The 20,332-nt window shown below is 47.5% G+C and overlaps 1 protein-coding gene across 6 annotated transcripts in view; it reads left to right on the top strand.

Annotated features, from left to right (window-relative positions):
• Window positions 1-14,120, top strand: part of SIK3 (SIK family kinase 3) — a 231,255-nt gene extending 217,135 nt beyond the window's left edge. For 3 of the 6 annotated variants that reach the window (XM_045556413.1, XM_045556414.1, XM_045556416.1), the window contains 5 exons: window positions 533-1,422; window positions 11,024-11,187; window positions 12,008-12,140; window positions 13,009-13,175; window positions 13,898-14,120. In XM_045556413.1, coding sequence (XP_045412369.1) covers window positions 533-1,422; window positions 11,024-11,187; window positions 12,008-12,140; window positions 13,009-13,166 — 1,345 coding nt within the window. In that variant the 3' untranslated portion in view covers window positions 13,167-13,175; window positions 13,898-14,120. The remainder of the gene's footprint in view (window positions 1-532; window positions 1,423-11,023; window positions 11,188-12,007; window positions 12,141-13,008; window positions 13,176-13,897) is intronic. The other 3 variants (XM_045556417.1, XM_045556419.1, XM_045556418.1) reach the window with 1 other exon arrangement.
• The last annotated feature ends 6,212 nt before the right edge of the window (window positions 14,121-20,332 follow it).

Genomic DNA, 20,332 nt, shown 5'->3' on the forward strand with positions numbered 1-20,332 from the left:
AGATTGGGTCTGACTATGCTGTGCTCTTATTTTACCCATTCCAAAATTTACCAGGGTAGTGGGTTTGGGATGAACTTGTAAGCTACTTATTGACCCAGTATTGAAATGCTAATGATGCAGAGGAGGAAACCGGCAAAGCTATCTTACTATTTGCTTGCAAAGAAGAAAGCAGCCTATTAGAGGAGTCTGTAAAAATGCCAGTTCCCCTTGTCTATTCTTTAAGGAGTCTTTCCCTCTCTGTCACTCTCTTCTAAGAGATTGGTGCATCTTAATAGCTCAAACGATGTTTTAAGATAGGCCAAGTTGCTACCTTCAAGGTAGAGCTAGATCTGTTATGCACACAATGGCCCAAGTCCCTTGGAAATTACAGGATACACAAACAAGGGGCTGAATAGGGCCGATGCGTACCTCCCCTTCTTCCCTGTTGCACTGCAGCTCTCTGTACCAGTGGGTGCTCCCTACTGAGGAAGAGTAGCAGCTATTCCCAGGGGAGTCTAGCACACTTGTTACTCACTCCCTTTTGTGTCTGCAGCTTGAACGTGAATCGGTTCTCCCCTGCTAACTACGACCAGGCGCATTTACACCCCCATCTGTTTTCGGACCAGTCCCGGGGTTCCCCCAGCAGCTACAGCCCTTCAACAGGAGTGGGGTTCCCTCCAACCCAAGCCCTGAAAGTCCCTCCACTTGACCAATTCCCCACCTTCCCTCCCAGTGCCCATCAGCAGCCGTCACACTATACCACATCGGCACTACAGCAGGCCCTGCTGTCCCCCACGCCGCCAGACTATACAAGACACCAGCAGGTACCTCACATCCTTCAAGGACTGCTCTCTCCCCGGCATTCGCTCACTGGCCATTCGGACATTCGGCTGCCCCCAGCAGAGTTTGCACAGCTCATTAAAAGGCAGCAGCAGCAACAGCAGCAGCAGCAGCAGCAGCAACAGCAAGAGTACCAAGAATTGTTCAGGCACATGAACCAAGGGGATACTGGGAGTCTGGCTCCCAGTCTTGGGGGACAGAGTATGACAGAGCGCCAGGCTTTATCGTATCAAAATGCTGACTCATATCACCACCATCACACCAGCCCCCAGCATCTGCTACAAATCAGGGCACAAGAATGTATCTCCCAGGTTTCCTCACCCACCCCGAGCCATGGGTATGCTCATCCGCCGACACTGATGCATTCAGAGAGCATGGAAGAGGACTGCTTGCGTGAGGGGGCCCAGGATGGGTTTCCAGACAGTAAGAGCTCAAATACACTGACCAAAGGTTGCCGTGATAGCCCCCTGCTCTTGAGCACCGGTGGACCTGGGGACCCCGAATCTTTGCTAGGAACTGTGAGTCATGCCCAGGAATTGGGGATACATCCCTACGGACATCAGCCGACCGCTGCATTCAGTAGAAATAAGGTGCCCAGCAGAGGTAAGAGTCTCCGCAGAGTAAGAGTCTTGGGCCAGGCTGCCCTAACTCAGTCATGTTATCTTTTTTCAGCTAGTACCTTGTGTTCCTAAGAAAAAAAGAATTCCTGAGAAGAGCTTGAGGACCTTTTGGGGGGAAAAGCATATAGGAGCTGGGTATTTGTGGGTAAGGGGTCTGTTTTCAAAATAAAGAACTAGTGATAGACAACACTTACTCCAGTCATGAGAAATGTTATCGATTCCCCCAGTTCATACCAAGGTTTCATGGGTTCCAGAAATTCTTGACTGTCATCAAAATAGCTAACTTTAACTTCCGCAATAAAAAAAAAAGTCAGCCAAATAAGATTTAGTGTAAATAGTGTTGGAGCAAGAATCAAAATGTCTTAATTCTGCTCTTACCTCTATCATGAATATGACAACCTTGTCATTTAAATGCTCTGATTCAGATTTTCCTTATCTGTGAAAAAGGAGCAGGAGGAATAATGGTCCTTTGCAGAGTTATTTGTGAAAAGCAAAACATGTATGTATGTTTTAAACACTATCACTATGTGTTTGTCTTTATGCATAATGTTTCTGTGTGTGTGTGTGTGTGTGTGCGTGTGAGAGAGAGAGAGAGAAGCACTTGATAATCTGAAGTATATGATATAAATGTATAAATTTGAAGTATTTGCTCTGGTCATTTTGTTAATGAACTAAATACAGAATATTACAGCATCATAAGGGGCCCATGTCATTTCATTTTGTATCACTTTATAATGAAATGAGTATATTCATTTTCATTCTGAAAGAGATTAGGATTACTATCACTAAGTTATACTCAGAAAATGTAGTTCTGTTAGCATCATAGCATTCATCCTAGACAAAACCAGGAATGATACCCATCCCATCATCATAGAGCTTGCAGTTTACCACTTTTCATCGTTGCCATCCGAGGGAATAAAAGTGAATTTATCCGTAAACTGTCTCATCCTGAGATTAAGCATTTCTTTCATCCTTCCCTCCCTGGAACTACCTGCACCTCCTGCCCTGTCCTTTAAAGTCAACACTCTAAACTCAGCTCCGCGGGGAATTCGATCCTGCGGCACAGAACAGCACAGCAGACCTTGCTCTAGAGCAGTCTGTGTGAAAAAGACGTGGTGCTTTCAGGTTGTGCTCATTGTGGACTGATGGGGAGGATACTGCGGTTGCATAAAGCACCGGGTACAGCCTGGGCGTTTGAACAGGTGGGAGTCATCCAGCTCCCAGGTCTGCCCCAGTCACACATACTGAGTTCATCTGTGGCTGCTGCGTTCCCAGGTGGACCTGGGTGGGAGCTTCCAGAACCAGGGCATATGTGGAATGTCCCCAGGACTGGGGGTGTTTAGGGTTGGGAGGAAAAACTAAGAGAAACATCATACCTGACAGAAGCAGGGATTAGATTTTTCTGGATTGATGTTATGGGGCAGAACCAAGATCCGGATAAAGTTACAGCAAATTTCTATGGAAGAAGAAATTTCCTATGGAAGACCTGTATAAAAACTTTCTAGAATAGGCTGCCTCAGCAGCCTGGGAGCTTCTGTTGCTGGGAGCGTTCTGGCGGAGGGGGGATGATGATATTGGGGATGCTGTGGAAAAGATTCCTGTGTGAATGAAAGTTTGCAGCAGATGAGCATACTATAGTTGGCATAAAAAAGGAGAACAACTAACTTTTTTATTGGGCTCTCCATGTGCCGGCCACCAAATGCCATTCATAGATAAATTAATTTAATCCACACAACAGCCCTATAAGGTAGTGACTCTTATTATCCCCATTTTACCAATGACACAACTGAGGGACAGAGATTAAGTAACTTGCCCCCAAAGTCAAAGCTAGTTAAGTGGCAGCTGAACCTGAGAGTTGCTCACACAGCTCCGGCTGACACTCGAGACTCTGACTGAGCATGCCCGAGGTGTGCAGGCACTGAGGAAGGAGCAAAGCCAGAGCACAGAGTGCTTCACCCTCCGTCCCTCCCCCAGCGCTGGATTGCCATGTGTTGAAATGCTTTTTGAAACATTTTTCTTCAAAAATTATTTTCTCTAATTTCTCTTCACTTTCCCTCCTGTGTATAGAAAGGTGGAGAACATGTATTCATCATTGTCCCCGAATTGTCGGAGGAGCCCCCCCTTGGCAGGCATGCTGGTCTGTTTGGTACCCATGGTAGGCAGATGTGGTTGGTACAAGCGCTGTGGGAGGAGGAGAGGAAGGAGAGATTACTTCTAGATCAGAGGAACAGGGTGGGCTTCCAGCAACACGTAGCATTTGGGTTGGGTCTTGACGGATGAAGAGCGTTTTGCCACTGGATTTAGAGGAGAAGCATAAGGAGAAAGTAATGGGGTAAGACTGATCCAGGGAAGCTTTAGGGGACAACACGCAGGCTTGGCTGGCTTGAGGTACAGTGTGCATGAAGGAATCAGGGCAGAGGTTTTCTCAAATCGAGTATTGTCCAGATCCGACTGCAGTGTGCCGCACGAACAGTGGCATGCCTCCCAGTTCTCCTGGCAGTTTTAAATCAATTTGCAGTCCTGTCAGTTGGTCCCTGTCATAAGTCTTTTCAGTCTAAGGACTTCACTTCAGATTGATACTTTGTGGTTATGGTTCTTTTGACAAATCTGTCCCACCTCTTCCTCTGGTGGACTCCCTGCCATTACTCCGCTCCTCCCTCTTCCTTCTCCCTCCTCCTTGCGTCTGCCACCATCACTGCCGTTATCCCCCACAGACATCCCTTTGGGTTTCTGGAAGAGTCAGACTGTAAGTGTATCCCTAAAGGTTTCAGTACAAAACTACCCTGTCCTTGTAGCCTTGTTATCAGCTCTGCTGGTGTCTTCCCCCATCTTTTCCTTCTGACCTTTGATCTGAGCTTTCCAGAAGCTGTCATCTTAGCTCCTGCCCTGCTTGCTAGTGCCCTGTAGAGATTTGTCTTCCTGATGTCTGCCCAGTTTACTCTAAACTTCACTTTTTACCTTCACCACAGAGTGTGCCCTTTCTTGCTTAAGTACTATTAACTCTACCGCTTTCTAACATCTATTCCTGTTATGTAACTTTGGGCATGACATATACGATTATCTTTAACAAATAAAGCTACCTGTTTATTATTATGTGAGTTTAGAATCCAGTCTAGTGAAGTGATGCAGTAGAGACATTAAAGGCCTAGGGAAGCCCAGTGCTGCTTAAGAATTAAAAATCCCTTGGGAGATGTATGTCTGTGTGTTTAAATGATTTCTTATCCCAAGGCATCCCCATTGGCCTCACCTGAAACAAGCAGAGCTTACTCTGTGACCATGGGCCTGTCATGTAACCTCACTTCCATTTTTTCATCTGTGCATTGAGGGGTGTAAAGCTAAATGCCCCCCTGAGAGAAGGAGCATGGCATTAATGTTTGTAGGATACGTGCTCCGTGCTTGGTACTTTTAACTCAGTTGCTCATTTTTCTCAACCACCCTGGGAAGTATGTGTTAAGATCCCCCTGTAGAGTAGAAACTGAGGCTCCACAAACTCTGCCTGCTTTAACCTGACTTCATTCTATTCTTTTAAAAACTTGACAGCTTACATTTTTACTTGACCAAAGAATCATCAGATAATTTACTGTCACTTTTGCCAAGAGAGAATTATAATGCTATGCCCTCACCACCTTGTGGGGAGAGCTCATTCTTGTTAACTTTTTTGGACAGGGAGGAATGCCTGCTCTTTCCTTTAATCATCCCTCCATCTCTGTGTAGTTAGTTACACACTAGTCCCAAACACTTCAACTGTTACTTCCACATTGAGCAAATTCAGCAAAGCTTACTGAATGACTATTGCACAAGACTGTACTGTTGGCGCTGTGGGAATGCAGAGATGAAAAGATAGAGAACCTGCCCTCAGGTTCTTCTACTCTGCTGGGAGCAGTAAGACAAGCACATAAACAGCTTTACTATGAAGTGCTATGTAAGGAGCGCTCCAAGAAGTATAATTAGAAAGAGCAGAGCTAGTGTGATCTTCCTAATATCTCTTAAGGGTAGGTGAACAGGGATTGTTGGTGTTAGTCAATGAAAATTAGATGCCATCATATCCGTGTCCATAGTTACCTGTTTCTTTTGTGGCTGTTTGTCACCAGCCACTGTGAGGCCAGGCACTGCCAGAGCACTGAGCAGGTGGCATGCCTGAGGTCCGTTTCCAATGTGTGTAAGTGTCAGGGCTATACATGCCCCATGCTAGCTATGATCTCCCTGTCTGCCGGTCTAGAAGTAAAAATAAGGTTTGTCTTCCTTCCGTAGCATTACATACATATGATTTTTTGACTCTGCAAATAAGTACAGCATAACCGGTCTACACAGTAAGATTACCAACTTGAACTCACAAAACCACATCCTCTTCTCTGAGCTCAGCCAGCTTCAGCATTATTACTTTCAGCCCCAGAGAGGAGTAAAATGCTGGCAGACTGGGAGGGGGTTACCCTCAGAGCCTTGAAGAGGAATATGCAAGCACATTGTTTCTCTCATTTTCTCTTAAAACCCAGTAAATGAGTAAGGACAAGTCAACATTGACAGATTCAACAGAGAGTTGTGCAAGCCGTCCCAAAGTTCCCCGGGCAGGGGGGTGGTGCACATTTTTTCCCTTGCGTGATCAGACGATCATCCCGCCCTCTGTGTTGTCTCAGTGCTACTTTGGTGAATGGCCAAGCACAGGGCTCTTGGGGGCCATCTTTCCCCCATTATTTTTGTAGCCCTTGGTGAAACTAACAATTCTGTAGCTACTGAATTGGCATAAAGGATGCCAAAGGTTTGAGCCTAAATCTCACATCCTTTGATCAGTGAGTTAGTCTGCTTACACCCCTCCCCCAACCAAATGGTGAGTAGGTCTCATTTATAGTGTCATAAAGGACTCCTAGACTCAGGGTCAACATTCTTACTAAAAATAATATTTATATAGTCCTTTACAATTTATTAAAGACCCTTTCACATGTGTTATTTCCTTGTGCCCTCAAACAACCCTCATTTTTTAGATTAGGAGCCTTAAGGAGAAGTTCAATGACTTACTCGTGTTTGTACACACTGTTCATGGTAGAGCTGGATCCTGACTTGAAGTTCTCTGATTCCCTGGTCTTCTTTCCTTTATGTCCCCTTACCCCTACTCCACACCTTCTAAGCACATCTGCCAAGTGAAAGAGGCTAGCCCTTCCAGATCTTTTTTTTTTTTTTTTTTTTTTTTTTTTGAGACAGAGTCCCACTCTGTTGCCAGGGCTAGAGTGAGTGCCGTGGCGTCAGCCTAGCTCACAGCAACCTCAAACTCCTGGGCTCAAGCAATCCTCCTACCTCAGCCTCCCGAGTAGCTGGGACTACAGGCATGTGCCACCATGCCCGGCTAATTTTTTTTTCTATATATATTTTTAGTTGTCCAGCTAATTTCTTTCTATTTTTTTAGTAGAGACAGGGTCTCGCTCTTGCTTAGGCTGATTTCGAACTCCTGAGCTCAAATGATCCTCCCGCCTTGGCCTCCCAGAGAGCTAGGATTACAGGCGTGAGCCACCACGCCCGGCCTCCTTCCGGATCTTTGACCTACTGATAATCCTGAAACTCGAGCAGAGGCCTGGCTTACTCTCCAGCTCCTACTAGTACACTTCCTCTTCACCTGGTTTTTAACTCACATTGTCTCTCCTAAATCAGAGGCTTCTTCTCTGGAAATTAAAGTTTTAGTAACTCATTTGTTCATTTACGTATGGGTAGATTATCCCCATAATTCTGCAAGTAGGGTTCTGTGATAAAATCAGTTTCCTTGTTTGTTTTTATCAGCTGGTTCAGTATGCCCTTATCCACTCAGAACTTCTCTGAAATGAATATTATAAATAACACCAGTCTTTCAGGTTTTTACAGTGGACCAGGCTCTATTAAGCACTCCACACCCCTGTGGAGTAGGTCCTATTTTGCAGATAAAGAAACTGAGACCTAGGGAAGTCAGGTAACCTGTCCAGGTCCTGCTCCTTGGGAAGCAGGGAAGCCGGGATTCAAGGCTAAGACTTCTTGACCGCAGAGCGTGTGCTCATGACTGCTGTGCTCGGCTCCAGCTCGGCTCAGGAGTGATCCTGGGGTTGGGAGTCAGGAAGGCTCATCACGTGACTTGTCAAACGGTAGCTTGCTCTGTCTCAGTGGCACTCTCAGGCCTGTTGGCATCAGACCTGAAGGCTGGGAAGAGAGCAGACAAGGCAGAGCCAAAAAGGAGGGTGGATGTCTTGGTTTGGAGAAACCCCATTGTCAGGAATAAAACAAATGCAAAAAGAAAAGAAAGCAGACTTAACAGACATGGCAAACAAACAAACAAAAACACTGAGGCCTCCAGAATAGGCAGGAAGGCCCTAAATATCACAAACCAGGACTGTATACATTTTGTTAGCTTTGCCATTTCCTCATGTTTGGTACTGATCCTTTAAAAATCTTTAAACAGGAGAGCTGTGCTCATGTTTATCTTTGGGGGCAGCGAGGAGGTGCAACTGATGAGATTTGCACCCAACTCTATAAACAGGCTTAAAGAAAAAAAGCTCCCCAAGGAACTGAATGGGTAGTAAGAGAACGCAGGCATTAGGAAATACTTTGAAAAAGTAAGAAGCAGCTACTCGTGTTGCTTCTTGGCAAAGCAGAGAGACTCAACATTTCCTCGCTCCCACAGAGCCAGTGTTGCACCACTTCCTGCCAGTGGGTTTTGGTTGGTCCTGGGGCCAACACAGGAGCCGTGCCCGCTGAGGGGAATTGCGCTGAGTGGGCGAGATGGGCGAGCTAATCCCACAGAGCAAGTCCTGGTGTAGGTTTTCTTTTATTTCTCTCTGTCTGCTGCTGGCTTTTAGCTTTGAATAGCAAAAGAGTTGGCTTCTGGCTTCTCCTTTGGCCTCTTTGCTCAGAGAACTTTCAAAAGATTTTCCACTTGCCTTCATGTTTGGTAGTTGGAAAGCTCCCTCCTCCTCTAATTGTTCTCCAGAATGTCTTTCATTACTCGCTGTGTGCATATCAGTTAGTTCCCTCTTCCCATCCTATCTCAGCGTCTAAGCCCAGGCCTAACCTTGATTCTTAAAGGAAACCATTTGAATATAGAGATCTGAAACCCTTGACCCAACACTCAAGCAGTATGCTTTCCTTAATTGTTCAAATAGATACTGGAATGGCACAGTTAGCATTAGAGCTGTTTTCCTATTAAGAATTTTTTTTTTTTTTGAGACAGTTTTGTTGTGTCACCCAGGCTAAAGTACAGTGGCACAATCATAGGTCACTATAGCCTTCAGCTCCTGAGCTCAAGTGAACTTCCCACCTCAGCCTCCCAAGTAGCTGGGACTACAGGCATGTGCCACCACATCCGGCTACTTTTTTTTATTTTTAGTAGAAGCAGTGTCTCACCATGGTGCCCAGGCTGGTCTTGAACACCTGGCCTCAAGTGATCACCCCACCTCAGCCTCCCAAAGTGCTGGGATTACACGTGTGAGCCACCATGCTCAGCCTAAGAATTTTTTTAAAACTTGGTCTCACCAAACAAGGGTCAGTTTATCAGGAAATAAGCCCAGTAGTTGTCAAGGAGCTTTAACTCAGAAAACCAACCAAGCAAACACATTGTCAAGTCCCAGGCCCTTAAAGATAAGCCAAACATGCTACCAGGAGGGTCCTATCAACTTAGGTGTGGCTCTGATAATCTTCTTGACTATCCCTGATAGAGAAGAAATACCAGTGGGATGCGGTGGCTCACGCCTGTAATCCTAGCACATTAGGGAGGCTGAGGTGCAAGGATTGCTTGAGGCCAGCAGTTCAAGACCAGACTGGACAATAGTGAGAGATATCTCTACAAAAAATTAAACACGTGGCCGGGAGTAGTAGCACATACCTGTAATCCCAACTATAATACTAGGGAGGCTGAGGCAGGAGGATCGCTTGAGACCAGGAGTTGGAGGCTACAGTGAGCTATGACTGGGCCACTGCACTCCAGCCTTGGCGACAGAGCAAAACACTGTCTCAAAAAAAAAAAAAAAAAAAAGGAAAGAAAGACTCATTCCTCTTGAACTCCTCTTTCTGTCCAAACTCCAGTCCATAGAGTTGCATGACTCTGACAGGATAGTAACCCATATTAAGAGAGCATTTATTAATATCAGTTACAGAGGTCATTACTACCTACTTACTGGGTATAAGACAGTGTTCTAGAACACTGGAGGTTCACAGACATGCATAAGATACAGTTCTTGTCCTCAAAAAACTTACAGTCCAATATGAATGACTAGAGTAAGTACACAATTGAACATGGTATCAGGGATAATGTTAGAGCAACCAGAGACAAAGTCTTTTGAAGTTCAAAGGAAGAAACAATCTACTTCTGTTCGAAAGGGAAGGTTTCATAAAGATAATAACATTTGAGATGGTCCTAGAAAGATAAATTGATTTGGATTGGCAGGAATGGAGGCAGAAGAATCAGGCATTTACAAGGAGAGGGAAGATCAAGGAGAGCAAATGCGTAAAATTGTGGATGGGTGGGGAAGACTCAAGTAGTCCCGTTTGCCTGAACCTTAGCATGTGCAGGGGAGAACAGTGTGAGATACTGATTGGAAGACAGGCTGGGGCAATGTGAAATGAAGTGAATGGACTACTCTAGAAATGCACATCTTTGAAGGGTAGTGGTAGGGGGATGGTTAGTATAACATCCAGGCAAGAGGTAAGAGGGCTTCCATGCAATTGGAAGGAAGGGAACTGAAGTGATCAGCACTGTAGAGGCAGATTCTTTAGACTTCAAGCTGCTGTGGGACCAGGAGTGAGGAATCAGTAGTGACCCCACAAGCTCATGCCTGGAAGGTTAGGAAAATGAGGCAGCAAAACAAGGATGTGTGAAGGAGTAGCAGGTCACAGGGGAAGTGGATGGCTTTGGAATTGGACATGGTAAGTGTTACTTGCTGGTTAGATACCCAGGACAGATAGCTAGTAAATGGCTGGAAGTTAGGATCTGGAGCTTAAAAGAGGATTTCAGTAATTCTTTACATACAGGCATACAGTTGAAGCCATGAAAACAGATGACATGGCCTGAGTAAGTGTGGGGAGAGAGAAGGTGAGGGACAGACTGTGAAGAGTCCTTGCTTACAAAGGGTGGAGGAGCCATGGAAGGAGTCAGAAGCCGCAGTTAGAGAAGCAGAAAGAGGAGAGGACCAGGGTGGCACCCTGAGGGGGACGCCAGGGGCGGAGAGAGGAGGCATCTGCAGAATGGAGGCCATCCTCCCAGCTGGAGGGCCCTGGAAGCTCCGAGAGTGATTCTTACTTGCATCTGGATTTGGAACATAGCACCGTTAAGTCAGCAGAGAAATGAAGCAAGAAGGAAAGGTTCAGTGTGATCCGGCCACACCCTGTTAGGTGGGATGTTTTTCCTAGGGGCATAGTCCCTTCCTAAACAGGCTCAATTTGCTGCAGGAATTAGGGTTGTTGGGCTGGTCCAGGCTCCTGTAAGTGCCACCACCAGCCAGCTGAGGATTAGCAGTTAGTGCACATGGTGGTCTTCAGCCTTGCTCACTGTCCCTTGCAAGACATTTCTTTGACAGGAGTTTACATGTTGAGAAAAATTCCAGGGCTGCTGACCTGATTTTGCTCTGTCTCCTCAGAGTCTGTCATAGGGAACTGCATGGATAGAAGTTCTCCGGGACAAGCAATGGAACTGCCGGGTCACAATGGGCTCGGGTACCCAGCACGTCCCTCAGTGCGTGAGCACCACAGGCCCCGGACCCTCCAGAGACACCACACGATCCAGAACAGCGACGATGCTTACGTATGTTGGTCCCCCCTGCTTTTCAGAGGTGGGATCCTACCAGTTCCAACCCGGAAAACAGAACGTCATGATGTGGGCGGCATCTCTCCTCTCTCTCATCAGTCAGACTCCAGTACCATTTCTTTGCATCACCCTAACAGACCAACCCTTAACTCCAGCAGAATCTATACTCCCAGTTTTAGACTGAGGAATCAAAAGTAGTGGTCATCTGTTCCCTGTAGTGTCAGTCACTAGACCTCTCCCCAGTCTAAACCCGGGCCCCAGCAAACGAAGCCTTAGGCCTTTGGTTAGTTTTCAGTGGCTACACTGAACTTACTGAGATAAAGGAAGCTGATCTGGCTCAGCAAAGCTTTGTTTTCCTAGAGTGGCACTAACACAGTGGCATCTGACCACATGTTGCTATTCAAATTTAAACTTATTAAATTAAATTACAAATTCAGTTCTTCAGTCATACTAGACACACTTTAAGTGCTCAGTAGCCACCTGTGGCTAGTGCCTATCCTACTGGACAGGGCAGACATAGATCATTTCCATCATTGCAGAATGTACAAGGGGACAGTACTGTCCCAAGACAAACTCCTAGTGGTGAGAGTGATAGGTCAGAAAGCTGGTTTTGGAAGGACGTGTTAAGTGTCTTAGTGTCGAGGGTATCTGGCCCCTGCTGAGATTGACCACGCCCTCTCCCTGCCCACGCCCCCCCTTTACATGGTGCCTGGGGGAAGGGAGTCTGGGAGTGGTGCCCCCCGGCTGTCTCTAAGGGTCACCTGAGTGTGGCACATTTCCTGGTATCAGTATTTCTTTTCCTAATTGTTTTCTGCAGGTACAGCTGGATAACTTGCCAGGAATGAGTCTCGTGGCTGGGAAGGCGCTTAGTTCTGCCCGGATGTCGGATGCAGTTCTCAGTCAGTCTTCGCTCATGGGCAGCCAGCAGTTTCAGGATGGGGAAGATGAGGGTAAGAGGCTTCGTGCGTGGGGTACCCCAGGGAAGTTCCTAGGGGAGGCCCTCCCTCCATAATTAGCAATTGCTCCACTTTTCTGTAGAAGGAGCCCATGGGGAGGCAGAACCACAGCATCCCCAAGGGTCCGATACTGCACCGTTCCCCACCTGTCCCCCCCGGCTGCGGCACAGCTTCTGGTTAAGCACAGGGCCATCACCTTGCTGTCTCTAGTGCTTTGTGAAGACACGCCTGAATTGTTCACGTGGTTCTGATTAGAGGGCATCATCCTAATGGAGCATTTGCGCCTCTCCTTCGAGCCTGTCGAGGGAGGGTGTCAGGACAAATGTCAGACTCAGGCCTTGGCGTGGACAGGTCTGCAGTAGATCCCAGCACTGCCCTGTACGTGCTCTGCTTGGCCCTTCTGGACCCCAAGGCCCTCATCTGTAAACTGGCAAAAACAATAGAGCCTGTATCCTGGATTGTGCTGTGAGAGTTGACCGGCTTACCAAAAGTAAAGTGCTTAGCATCGTGTCTGGAACATTCTGAGCAGTGAAATTATTGGCTTTCACCCTTAAAGAGGTGAGGCTTTCTCAAGGAGCGGCTCTTTATCTTCTCCGACACCACAGTAATCGATCGCACTTAGAGTGGGAGAGGGTAAAGGAAAAGGAAGAGATGGAACACTTTAGAGGAGGACACAGGAAGAATCTTGGCCCCCAGCCCACAGTTGCTCAACTGCGGGCCGCTATGAGCCGCAGAATTCAGGGCTGGGAGTCAGACTGCGGGGTGCTCAGCCAGGTTGCCTTCTCTTCCTCCTCTCCCTCCCCCGTGCTCACCTACCCACCCAGCTCCTTGCCAATCTCACATGCTCTTTTTGGTCTTGCAGAATGTGGGGCAGGTCTGGGAGGTCCTGAGCACCCAGACCTGAGTGATGGCAGCCAGCATGTAAACTCCTCTTGCTATCCATCTACGTGCATTACGGACATTCTGCTCAGCTACAAGCACCCTGAGGTCTCCTTCAGCATGGAACAGGCGGGAGTGTAACGAGAAACAGTGAGTGTCACCCTGGCCATGGTCAAGCCAGCCCTTCGCCCAGTGCCGGCTCTTGATCCTGTTCACGAGTGGTGGCCAGTGAAATGGACAAGGCCGCTCTTCCCCTCATGGCCTTCACATTTTCCTGCTTTTTCATTAAGCACTATGCTAGTTTCAGGGCATGGATAGGGGCACACAGAGGAAATGCCAGACACAGCCCCTTCATTTAATTCTGGGGCTAAGACACAAGACCTGCCCCGTGTTATAGGTGCTATAGCCACACAGACAGAAGTGAACTACGGCTCCAAAGGATAGCGGTGACCTCTGGCCAGTGTAATAAGGACAGGAGGAAGTCCTTAAACTCAGTCCTATAGGATAAAACCCAGCAAGAAAACACTTCCAGCCCTATTTTTTAAGGCTGTACAGAAGCAAGTGGCAGGATATTCCAGACAGGGGAAATAAGTAATCAGAGGCCAGTGGTAGGAAATGGGTAAATTGACTAGTTTGGCTGGCAAAGGGTCCACAGCAGGTGTTGTTGGTTCTGTCTCTGAAAAATCTTTGACAGAAAAGACTTGATGAAAGTGAAGCCATCTGGCAAATCCATATTAGAACCTCAGCATGGCAGCCTCTTAAAACACCTGGGGTGAAAGGGAGCCAGGTGCATCTTTTAAAAAAGTTTTCAATCGAATATTTGTATCTTGCTCTTTACAAACTAATTCTCTTCTGTGTCTGCTTTGTTGCAGGTTTTGTGTACAGCTTGGGAATTAAAAGGTTGATTTTTAAACCAACAGTATCTAGCAGCGTTGCGCCAAATTGCCATTGTGTTTCTCTCCACCCGGATATCGTGGCCCTTTCCTCACGTTCGGTTCATCAGTGTGCTGTTCTTGCGGGCTCTGAGGGGGTTTTGCCATGTTTGCTTGTATGACCAAGTCACCAAGGAAATAAACAGGAAATTTGTGTTCTCCATCTTTTGTGACAGTGTAATAGAGTTGGTGGTTTTCTTGTTTTGTTTTTGGGTTTGTTTGTGGGATTTTTGTTTTGTTTGTTATGTTTTCTCTTGGAGGTGATTTACTTTCTTTTCTTCCTTCCTTTTTTTTGTTTCTGTTTTTTGTTTTTTGTTGTTTTATTTTGGGTTCTTTTTTCTTTCTTTCTTTCCTATTTTGAGACAGTTAGAGCTCAGAGACCAGGGGCCTCAGGGCCACTTCCTCCCTAGCCTTCATCAATAGAGCACCCTCTATTCCTCTTCATTGCTCTTCCGCAGGAGCAAATACTAAAGGATAACATCCTCTGGAATCTTAGTGGCCAGGAAAAGGAGAGAGGACCAGGGATGGCCTCTGGCACTTAGAGAACAAAGAGAGAGCAAAGAAAGAGAAACCCCCAAGCCTGGAACCTAGAGAAGTCTTTACTGCTGGGATCCACTGGAAAATGTGTCTGGCCCAGCCGAGATCGTATCAAGACTTTAGAGTGGAGGCTGGAGACTTAGCATAGGTGGGCTGCCAGTTAGAATGGCTCTGTCTGAGCCCTCTCTTTGGTGTATAACTCAGCCCCCCTCTTGTAACCTGGAAAGTTGGTTGCCATTACCATCCTGCTGGTTCTACCCGTGGACTGAACACTGAACAGTGGTGCATTATGCTTTTTGTGTCATCTTTCATTCTCATTTTATATTATGCTATAATAAGGATTGTTTCTCCATATATATACACACATCTATATACATGCTTTCCACATATATGTGTGTGTGTGTGTGTATATATATATGCTTTCCCCTTTCAGCCTCTTTGTTAGAAGCAAGAAGCACAGGAGGTTGTCTTGGGTCCTGCCTCCTTCCTAACCGCTGCCTCCTCCTCCCTGGGCATCCTCAGCCCCTATATTTTAATTCTTAATCATGTAGGAATTGTTTTTGGTAAATGTTGATATTATTGTTATTATTATTATTAATAAATAAAGACAAAGGGATTTTTGTTTAAAAGAAATGTTTAACCAGATTCTGTTCTATTTGAATTGTGACTTGCACCTTTTGTTCAAGTATTTCCTTTAGGCATTGCAATTGTGAACAGCTCTGACTCGTGCCAGTGACAGACGCAGCGGTCTCCTTTCCCCAGCTGAAGCAGTGCATACGCAATAGCTATTGTCTGTGTCATTATCTTTCTTTCTCTTCACTGTTAGAAACCAAAGTCTCCTCTGCCGGCTGGGGGCTGAGAGAGGATCTGGGTTATCCCCTTCTGATCTTCAAAACAAGAGAGAGATGTTAAATATTCTGACTCTCAATCCTTTTTTCTGGGAAAGGAGAGTAAGACATCCTGAGTCCCCTCCTAGTCTTTCATCCTGAATTTGCACAGAAGAAAGCGGGTGCCCAGCATGGCTGTCCTGGCGTTGCTGGCAGGATCCCCATGCAGCTTGTCCTTCTCCACTGATACTGGCAGCTCGGCTCCTGGACCCAATATCCCTTGTGGATTTCTGCAGCGCAAGAGCCTTTCTTGGGATCTGTCCTGTGTTTCCAATGGTCCCCAATCTTCTCTTCACTTGGTGGGGCCACCAACTACTCACGAGAAGGAGGCAAACCAAGAAAGCCCTAAAAGTTATTGTTTGACTTCTCTGGGCTTGTTCCAACTCGGATGCCCCCAATGCGCCCTGCCACGACCACACGCTCAGGCTGATCTGTTTACATGGTACTGGACGTATGGAGAGCAGTCTGCAGCCTCCAGCAACCACCCAGACGGAAGCCAGCGAGCCTATTAACCGTGCCATCTTGCGAACTACACTTTTAAAAAAACATTGCTTTGTATTGTAGTAACCAATATGCGCAGTATATGTTGAATGTATATGAACATACTTTCCTATTTCTGTTCTTTGAAAATGTCAGAAGTATTTTTTTCTTTCTCATTTATGTTGAACTAAAAAAGGATTAAAAAAAAATCTCCAGATTCACATTGCTTCAAGACCTTTTGTCCTTTTTTTGGTAGGGCACTTACAACTTAGTGACTTATTTGGACAGCAGGAGGTTGTGAAAATAAAAATCTGATCATGTTCTTATGCTGATGTAGTATTTGCCTTGTGGTTTGGAGTCTAGTTGGGAGAAGCATCCAGGTGGGTGGAAGCTGGAATGCTGGAGGCTGGAGAAGTGTCCCAAGCTTAGGGTGGGGCTTTGAGTGATTCATTATCCCACCTCACCGTATGAAACCAGCATGCTCTAGAAGCCTGAACTCAGCTTCACGCTGTGTCCCCAGGAACCCAGCTTGAACTCTGCACCCTTACAAGGGAGCATTTGAGTTTGCTGAGTTGCATGGAAAACAGATTCCTTGAAAGGGTACTTTTGAAGGAGTAGAGAGAAGGGAGATCTCAAAGAGTTGGCACAGGCTGGATCCTTTATGAGGTGACCCCAATGGGCTAGTAATACGAAAGCCAAATGAGTGTTAGGACAAGAAGGGGACTTTTCCTATAGTTTTCCCCTTTTTCTACACCTGGACTCCAAAGGACAGGGTAGAATTTCCAGCAGGGTCCCAAGCATGGCTAAGTGATAGCTGGTTGAGGGTCTTCTATGAAGAAAGCTTAGCAACACTGGAAACACTGAGTTTGTAGAAAAAACCGAAAGGAAGGAATTTACAAAAGCTTTCCAGTCCCTGGGGGACTAGAAAGTCACTGTGGGGCTGTTTAGAACAGCAAAGAGCCTTCTCAAAAAGGGTCTTCTAGAAATCCTGAGTCTGTACACACTCCCATGCAAGGCTAGGTGAGTCTGTGGAACCAGTGATAACACGCAGATGCCTTCCAACAACTTGTAACGCCTTTTGCAGCAGGTGCCACCCCCTCCTGAAGCCAGCCAGGATGCCTTTGGGCTAGAGGTAGGAGTGAGCCTCTGGAGGAAATGGGGCACTGCCTCCTGGGTACGGACCTGGAGATCTCTGAGCTCCAGAAAGCAAGCCATGCCGGCAGCTCCTCATGCAGCGTCTTCCTGACTGCGTGTGAGCCCCCACCCCGCTCCAGCTGCAAAGGTCACAAGTCAGAGGGCTGCCGCGCCTACCTGTGCGGGTCAAAGACGAGCTCTGTCTTGGCCTCCGTCTCCCAGGCAGGAGGGCAGGAGAGAATCTTGCACAGTTGGTTACAATTCCCTGTCCTAGGTTCTAATTTGGGGATCTCTCACAAGAGTTGCAACAAAATTACCAATGAGGAAGTACTGGGGAGACGTCCTCTCCCCCCTGCTCAGCCTGCACCTCCTCCGCCCCGCTCTGCCATCCTGGCCCCCACCACATGTGCTCAGAGGAAATGTTCTGAGCAGGGGCTGGTGCACGGCTGAGTCCCCTCCCAAGGCCCGCTCCTCCCTAAGACCCTTGACTAGTCTGGTGACCCTTCCTTTAGTGTGCGACTGTCAGTCATTGAACAAATATTTGGTGAGTGTCTGCTATGTGCCAGGCCCAACGGGACAGAGTCCTCTCAATGCAGACCGGTCAGCCTGCTGGGACATAAATTGTGAAAGGAGTCGCTAATCATTCCGATGGAAATCCACTCCTGCAGCAGCTGCCAGCACTCTCACTCGTGTGAGGGGACCCAGGGCCAGCACGCGGTGACCCAGTTCAGAAACAGTTGCTCTGGAGACTCAAGATTAGGGGGAGACAGGCTGGGAGCAAGGGCCTACGCTGGTGGGCCCCACATCCACCAAACAGCGAGTCCAATCCACGGACACCGACACCTCTAACAACGTCTGGCTGGGCCCGAAGTCTGAGTCTGTGACGAGCCCAGTTGGTTGTTTGTTTTCCCATAGGCCTCTGTCCAGAAAGACCTCCTTCCTTTCCCAGGTGTTAGTAAAGCGGGGCTTGGTCTAGTTTAAGCCAAATATCTTGTAATGAAATGGAGAAGACACACTAGTAAATAAGAATATTAAAAGAAAGAAACATCCTGCTTGGTCAGATGCTGTCCAACAGCACCCCCTGTCCCAGTGCCCTGGTGTCCCTGAGCCGGGAAACTGAGAGGTCCCTGAACAAAGGACAAGGGCTGTGAGTGATGGCTGCCAGCGGCTCTGTCGCTGTTGGCCAACAGGCCACCATCAAAGAACTAGAAGCCAGATTCCCAGCCCGGCCAGCACTAACTGTTATCCTAACAGCTGAAGGATGCAGGGCAGCTCTTAGCCGCTCTGAGCTGCACTTTTCCCACAGGCAAAATAACAAGGGTAAAATCTGGCCTCTTGCCTTACAGGGACATAACTAAGTTAGTTGTGAAAGTGCTTTGGCTACAAAAGAATTGTGCAAATGTTAGATATTAGGCTGAGCCATAATAATCATTTCAGTAATAAACCAATGAGAAGGGCAGAACTATGGCAAAGTAGCTCGGAGTCCCACCGGTAAGCTGCTGAGATTCCCCCACGTGCTGGCTGGGACAAGCTCTACCCACGAAAGAAAGGAATATCTCTTGGCTTGAGACACCTCTGAGCTGCCCCCACAGAGAGCTGGGATGGCCAAGTGGCGGCCAGGCTGACTGCTCACCAAGGCCACCTCCTATGCACGGTCCCACAGACTCCTGGGGCTGGTTCAGTCCTGGAAAAGACATCCCACAGCTCAGTATCTGCAAGTCAAGGCCAAGCAGACAACTGCGGGGCCCTTGCCTTCCCCCCTTCTGCCAGAAGCTAAGGGCTGGGGCTATGGTCTGACAAAGCCAGTGTGCTCATGGCTAGAACAGAGGACAGGGGATACATAGGGGAGAAAATACCAGAAGCCAGGATTTGGGACACAGAACAGTTACTATTTACTAAGTGATAGATATCTAACAGTTGTGCAGACCTGTTAAAATTTCATGCTTAAAACAACATAAATTTACTGTCTTACAGTTCTGGAGGTCAGACGTCCAAAATGGGTCACACTAAGCTAAAATCATGGTGTCAGCAGAGCCATGCTGGTCTCTAGGGCAAAATCCATTCCTTTGCCTTTTCCAACTTCGGGGGGTGGCGCTGCCCTCATCCCTTGGCTCATGGCCCCCGCCAGCAGTCACATCACTCTGACCCCTGCTGCCATCCCCATGTTTCCTGCTCTGACCCCACTGCCTTTCTCTTGTGTATTTAAGGCCCCTTGTCATTGCAGTGGGCCCGCCGGGATGGTCCCGGCTAGCCACCCCGTCTCAGGGTTACACGTTTGCAAGATTCCCTTCACCATGTAAGGTAACAGTCACAGGTTCCAGGGATGAGGACATGGACATCTTCGGGGGGCCGTTATTCTGCCCATCACACGGTAACTCCTGCTGTAACTCAGGGACATGGCATGTTCTACCATTATCTTTATTTAGCAGATAAGATACAGGTGTGGAGAGGTTATGTAACTTGTCCAGGGTCAAACAGCTCATAAGTGGCAGAGCTGGAATTCAAACCCAAGGTTTTCTGGCTCCAAGGCCTCTGAAGCAAAAGGCGTGAGACCAGCCACTCCTGGATCTGGCAGACAGAGATGCCAGGCTTGGGTTCCAGAGTGTTAGGGAGTTTCCTAGGGAGATGGTACAGGGCATATTTCTGCTCTGAGTCCTAAGTCCAGAGACCTAGGTTCTAGATCCAGCCCTGCCTCTAACTCACTGAGAGATGAGAGACGTTGAGCAAATTCCCTGCACTCTCTGCAGTCTCCTTATCTGAGAGATGGGGACGGGAGGAGGCTAGAGTGACCTGACAGGCCCTCTTGGCTTGCACGCTTATGAGCTCTGCGCCTGAGGTCCTGTCAGTGACCAGCCGTGGGAGCTCTGGGCCTTCCAGGAAGAACCTTACAAGGTGGTGCTGCAAACACCACCAACATCCAGAACTTTACATTCACAGGCTCCTGGGGGGTTCTGACAACCGCGACCATGCTTGGTCCCATTTTGCAGATAGGACACTGAGGCCCAGGGAGCTCACAGAACTTGCTTGCGATCTTCCTCCTGAGAAGCCAGGTCTCCTGCCACCTCCCTGTCCAGGGGCTTCCCCCCACCCCGGGGGGTTCCTAAGGGCTACTAGCATCCATTCTCACCTGTGTGTGATCAAGTGGCAATATGAACAAGGCAAAGCTACACATCTTCAATTCAAGTGACATGAGTTCTGTGATTTGATTCTGAGATTATGCCTTTTTGGTGTTAAAAAGTCTTTTCTTTTCTGAAGTGATCGTCAAGGTAGACAGTGAGGATTTTTCAGACGGGGTGCAGAAGGTAATATCTTTGTATAACTAAATTAAAAGCTGGCA

The sequence above is a fragment of the Lemur catta genome, chromosome 7, assembly GCF_020740605.2.
Source record: "Lemur catta isolate mLemCat1 chromosome 7, mLemCat1.pri, whole genome shotgun sequence".
NCBI lineage: Eukaryota > Metazoa > Chordata > Mammalia > Primates > Lemuridae > Lemur > Lemur catta.